We start from the raw sequence: 5,294 nt of genomic DNA on the forward strand, positions 1-5,294 counted from the left end.
GGTAGGTAGTGTTCCCTGTAGTGTTGAAGTGGCTGTTGCTACCTCTAGTGCTGAAATGGGTGTTGCTGCCTCTAGTGTTGCAGTGGGTGGTGTGGTTGACAGTGTTAAAGTGGGTGTTGCTGCCTTTTGTAGTGAAGTGGATGTTTCTGCCTCTAGTGTTGCAGTGGGGGGCGTGGCCAGTAGAGTTGAAGTGGGTGTTTCTACCTCTAGTGCTACAGTGGGTGGTGTTGCCTCCAGTGTTGCAGTGCGTAATGTTACTTGCAATATTGAAGTGTGTAATGCAGCTTCTAGTGTTGATGTGAGTGCAGCTGTTTCTAGTGTTGAGGTGGGCGCAGCTGCTTCCAGTGTTGAGGTGGGCGTAGCTGTTTCTAGTGTTGAGGTGGGTGCAGCTGCTTCCATTGTTGAGGTGGGCGTAGCTGTTTCTAGTGTTGATGTGGGAGCAGCTGTTTCTAGTGTTGAGATGGGCGCAGCTGCTTCCAGTGTTGAGGTGGGCGTAGCTGTTTCTAGTGTTGAGATGGGTACAGCTGCTTCTAGTGTTGAGGTGGGCGTAGCTGTTTCTAGTGTTGAGGTGGGTGCAGCTGCTTCTAGAGTTGAGGTGGGTGTAGCTGTTTCTAGTGTTGAGGTGGGTGCAGCTGCTTCCAGTGCTCAGGTGGGTGCAGTTACTTCTAGTGTTGAGGTGGGCGTAGCTGTTTCTAGTGTTGAGGTGGGTGCAGCTGCTTCCAGTGTTGAGGTGGGTGCATCTGCTTCTAGTGTTGAGGTGGGTGCAGCTGTTTCTAGAGTTGAGATGGGTGCAGCTGCTTCCAGTGTTGAGGTGGGTGCAGCTGCTTCTAGTGTTGAGGTGGGTGCAGTTGTTTCTAGTGTTGAGATGGGCGCAGCTGTTTCTAGTGTTGAGGTCGGTGCAGCTGCTTCTGGTGTTGAGGTGGGTGCAGATGCTTCTAGTGTTGAGGTGGGTGCAGCTGTTTCTAGTGTTGAGGTGGGTGGAGCTGCTTCTAGTGTTGAGGTGGGTGCAGCTGTTTCTAGTGTTGAGGTGGGTGCAGCTGTTTCTAGTGTTGAGGTGGGTATAGCTGCTTCTAGTGTTGAGGTGGGTGCAGCTGCTTCAAGTGTTGAGGTGGGTGCAGCTATTTCTAGTGTTGAGTTGGGTGCAGCTGTTTCTAGTGTTGAGGTGGGTGCAGCTGCTTCTAGTGTTGAAGTGGGTGCAGCTGTTTCTAGTGTTGAAGTTGGTGCAGCTGCTTCTGGTGTTGAGGTGGGTGCAGCTGCTTCTGGTGTTGAGGTGGTTGCAGCTGCTTCTGGTGTTGAGGTGGGTGCAGCTGCTTCTGGTGCTGAGGTTGGTGCAGCTGCTTCTGGTGTTGAGGTGGGTGCAGCTGCTTCTAGTGTTGAGGTGGGTGTAGCTGTTTCTAGTGTTGAGATGGGTGCAGCTGTTTCTAGTGTTGAGGTGGGTGCAGCTGTTTCTAGTGTTGAGGTGGGTGCAGCTGTTTCTAGTGCTGAGGTGGGTGCAGATGCTTCCAGTGTTGAGGTGGGTGCAGCTGTTTCTAGTGCTGAGGTTGGTGCAGCTGCTTCCAGTGTTGAGGTAGGTGCAGCTGTTTCAAGTGTTGAGGTGGGTGCAGCTGCTTCCAGCGTTGAGGTGGGTGCAGCTGTTTCTAGTGTTGAGGTGGATGCAGCTGTTTCTAGTGTTGAGGTGGGTATAGCTACTTCTAGTGTTGAAGTGGGTGCAGCTGTTTCTAGTGTTGAGGTGGGTGCAGCTGCTCCTAGTGTTGAAGTGGGTGCAGCTGTTTCTAGTGTTGAGGTGGGTGCAGCTGTTTCTAGTGTTGAGGTGGGTGCAGCTGCTCCTAGTGTTGAAGTGGGTGCAGCTGCTTCTAGTGTTGAGGTGGGTGCAGCTGTTTCTAGTGCTGAGGTGGGTGCAGCTGTTTCTTGTGTTGAGGTGGGTGCAGCTGTTTCTAGTGCTGAGGTGGGTGCAGCTGCTTCCAGTGTTGAGGTGGGTGCAGCTGTTTCTAGTGTTGAGGTGGGTGCAGATGCTTCCAGTGTTGAGGTGGGTGCAGCTGTTTCTAGTGTTGAGGTGGGTGGAGCTGCTTCTAGTGTTGAGGTGGGTGCAGCTGTTTCTAGTGTTGAGGTGGGTGCAGCTGTTTCTAGTGTTGAGGTGGGTATAGCTGCTTCTAGTGTTGAGGTGGGTGCAGCTGCTTCAAGTGTTGAGGTGGGTGCAGCTATTTCTAGTGTTGAGTTGGGTGCAGCTGTTTCTAGTGTTGAGGTGGGTGCAGCTGCTTCTAGTGTTGAAGTGGGTGCAGCTGTTTCTAGTGTTGAAGTGGGTGCAGCTGCTTCTGGTGTTGAGGTGGGTGCAGCTGCTTCTGGTGTTGAGGTGGGTGCAGCTGCTTCTGGTGTTGAGGTGGGTGCAGCTGCTTCTGGTGCTGAGGTTGGTGCAGCTGCTTCTGGTGTTGAGGTGGGTGCAGCTGCTTCTAGTGTTGAGGTGGGTGCAGCTGTTTCTAGTGTTGATATGGGTGCAGCTCTTTCTAGTGTTGAGGTGGGTGCAGCTGTTTCTAGTGTTGAGGTGGGTGCAGCTGTTTCTAGTGCTGAGGTGGGTGCAGCTGCTTCCAGAGTTGAGGTGGGTGCAGCTGTTTCTAGTGCTGAGGTTGGTGCAGCTGCTTCCAGTGTTGAGGTGGGTGCAGCTGTTTCTAGTGTTGAGGTGGGTGCAGCTGCTTCTAGTGTTGAGGTGGGTGCAGCTGTTTCTAGTGTTGAGATGGGTGCAGCTGTTTCTAGTGTTGAGGTGGGTGCAGCTGTTTCTAGTGTTGAGGTGGGTGCAGCTGTTTCTAGTGCTGAGGTGGGTGCAGCTGCTTCCAGTGTTGAGGTAGGTGCAGCTGTTTCTAGTGCTGAGGTTGGTGCAGCTGCTTCCAGTGTTGAGGTGGGTGCAGCTGTTTCTAGTGTTGAGGTGGGTGCAGCTGCTTCCAGCGTTGAGGTGGGTGCAGCTGTTTCTAGTGTTGAGGTGGATGCAGCTGTTTCTAGTTTTGAGGTGGGTATAGCTACTTCTAGTGTTGAAGTGGGTGCAGCTGTTTCTAGTGTTGAGGTGGGTGCAGCTGCTCCTAGTGTTGAAGTGGGTGCAGCTGTTTCTAGTGTTGAGGTTGTGTGCAGCTGCTTCTAGTGTTGAGGTGGGTGCAGCTGTTTCTAGTGTTGAGGTGGGTGCAGCTGTTTCTAGTGTTGAGGTGGGTGCAGCTGTTTCTAGTGCTGAGGTGGGTGCAGCTGCTTCCAGTGTTGAGGTGGGTGCAGCTGTTTCTAGTGTTGAGGTGGGTGCAGATGTTTCCAGTGTTGAGGTGGGTGCAGCTGTTTCTAGTGTTGAGGTGGGTACAGCTGCTTCCAGTGTTGAGGTGGGTGCACCTGTTTCTAGTGTAGAGGTTGGTGCAGCTGCTTCTAGTGTTGAGGTGTGTATAGCTACTTCTAGTGTGGAGGTGGGTGCAACTGTTTCTAGTGTTAATATGGGTGCAGCTGCTTCTAGTGTTGAAGTGGGTGCAGCTGTTTCTAGTGTTGAGGTGGGTACAGCTGCTTCTAGTGTTGAGGTGGGTGCAGCTGCTTCTGGTGTTGAGGTGGGTGTAGCTGCTTCAAGTGTTGAGGTGGGTGCAGCTGTTTCTAGTGTTGAGGTGGGTGCAGCTGCTTCTAGTGTTGAGGTGGGTGCAGCTAATTCTAGTGTTGAGGTGGGTGCAGCTGCTTCTAGTGTTGAAGTGGGTGCAGCTGTTTCTAGTGTTGAAGTGGGTGCAGCTGCATCTGGTGTTGAGGTGGGAGCAGCTGCTTCTGGTGTTGAGGTCGGTGCAGCTGCTTATGGTGTTGATGTTGGTGCAGCTGCTTCTAGTGTTGAGGTGGGTGCAGCTGTTTCTAGTGTTGAGGTGGGTGCAGCTGTTTCTAGTGTTGAGGTGGGTGCAGCTGTTTCTAGTGCTGAGGTGGGTGCAGCTGCTTCCAGTGTTGAGGTGGGTGCAGCTGTTTCTAGTGTTGAGGTGGGTGCAGCTTCTTCCAGTGTTGAGGTGGGTGCAGCTGTTTCTAGTGTTGAGGTGGGTGCAGCTCTTTCTAGTGTTGAGGTGGGTGCAGCTGCTTCTAGTGTTAAGGTGGGTGCAGCTGCTTCTAGTGTTGAGGTGGGTGCAGTTGTTTCTAGTGTTGAGATGGGGGCAGCTGTTTCTAGTGTTGAGGTCGGTGCAGCTGCTTCTGGTGTTGAGGTGGGTGCAGATGCTTCTAGTGTTGAGGTGGGTGCAGCTGTTTCTAGTGTTGAGGTGGGTGGAGCTGCTTCTAGTGTTGAGGTGGGTGCAGCTGTTTCTAGTGTTGAGGTGGGTGGAGCTGCTTCTGGTGTTGAGGTGGGTGCAGCTGCTTCTAGTGTTGAGGTGGGTGCAGCTGCTTCCAGTGTTGAGGTGGGTGCAGCTGTTTCTAGTGTTGAGGTGGGTGCAGATGCTTCCAGTGTTGAGGTGGGTGCAGCTGTTTCTAGTGTTGAGGTGGGTGGAGCTGCTTCTAGTGTTGAGGTGGGTGCAGCTGTTTCTAGTCTTGAGGTGGGTGCAGCTGTTTCTAGTGTTGAGGTGGGTATAGCTGCTTCTAGTGTTGAGGTGGGTGCAGCTGCTTCAAGTGTTGAGGTGGGTGCAGCTATTTCTAGTGTTGAGTTGGGTGCAGCTGTTTCTAGTGTTGAGGTGGGTGCAGCTGCTTCAAGTGTTGAAGTGGGTGCAGCTGTTTCTAGTGTTGAAGTGGGTGCAGCTGCTTCTGGTGTTGAGGTGGGTGCAGCTGCTTCTGGTGTTGAGGTGGGTGCAGCTGCTTCTGGTGTTGAGGTGGGTGCAGCTGCTTCTGGTGCTGAAGTTGGTGCAGCTGCTTCTGGTGTTGAGGTGGGTGCAGCTGCTTCTAGTGTTGAGGTGGGTGCAGCTGTTTCTAGTGTTGAGATGGGTGCAGCTGTTTCTAGTGTTGAGGTGGGTGCAGCTGTTTCTAGTGTTGAGGTGGGTGCAGCTGTTTCTAGTGCTGAGGTGGGTGCAGCTGCTTCCAGTGTTGAGGTGGGTGCAGCTGTTTCTAGTGCTGAGGTTGGTGCAGCTGCTTCTAGTGTTGAGGTGGGTGCAGCTGTTTCTAGTGTTGAGAAGGGTGCAGCTGTTTCTAGTGTTGAGGTGGGTGCAGCTGTTTCTAGTGTTGAGGTGGGTGCAGCTGTTTCTAGTGCTGAGGTGGGTGCAGCTGCTTCCAGTGTTGAGGTGGGTGCAGCTGTTTCTAGTGTTGAGGTGGGTGCAGCTGCTTCCAGCGTTGAGGTGGGTGCAGCTGTTTCTAGTGTTGAGGTGGATGCAGCTGTTTCTAGTGTTGAG

At 53.0% G+C, this 5,294-nt stretch overlaps 1 protein-coding gene across 1 annotated transcript; it reads right to left on the reverse strand.

Annotated features, from left to right (window-relative positions):
• Positions 1-2,613: 2,613 nt before the first annotated feature.
• LOC138852303 (mucin-13-like) lies at positions 2,614-5,053 on the reverse strand (the record flags this gene model as incomplete). Its single annotated transcript, XM_070082080.1, has 2 exons — positions 2,614-3,123; positions 4,964-5,053. Coding segments are annotated over 2 exons (600 nt in total), but the record flags the coding sequence as incomplete, so codon positions are not given.
• Between the last annotated feature and the right edge of the window lie 241 nt (positions 5,054-5,294).

This window comes from Cherax quadricarinatus, chromosome 6 (genome assembly GCF_038502225.1).
Source record: "Cherax quadricarinatus isolate ZL_2023a chromosome 6, ASM3850222v1, whole genome shotgun sequence".
NCBI classification, from domain to species: domain Eukaryota; kingdom Metazoa; phylum Arthropoda; class Malacostraca; order Decapoda; family Parastacidae; genus Cherax; species Cherax quadricarinatus.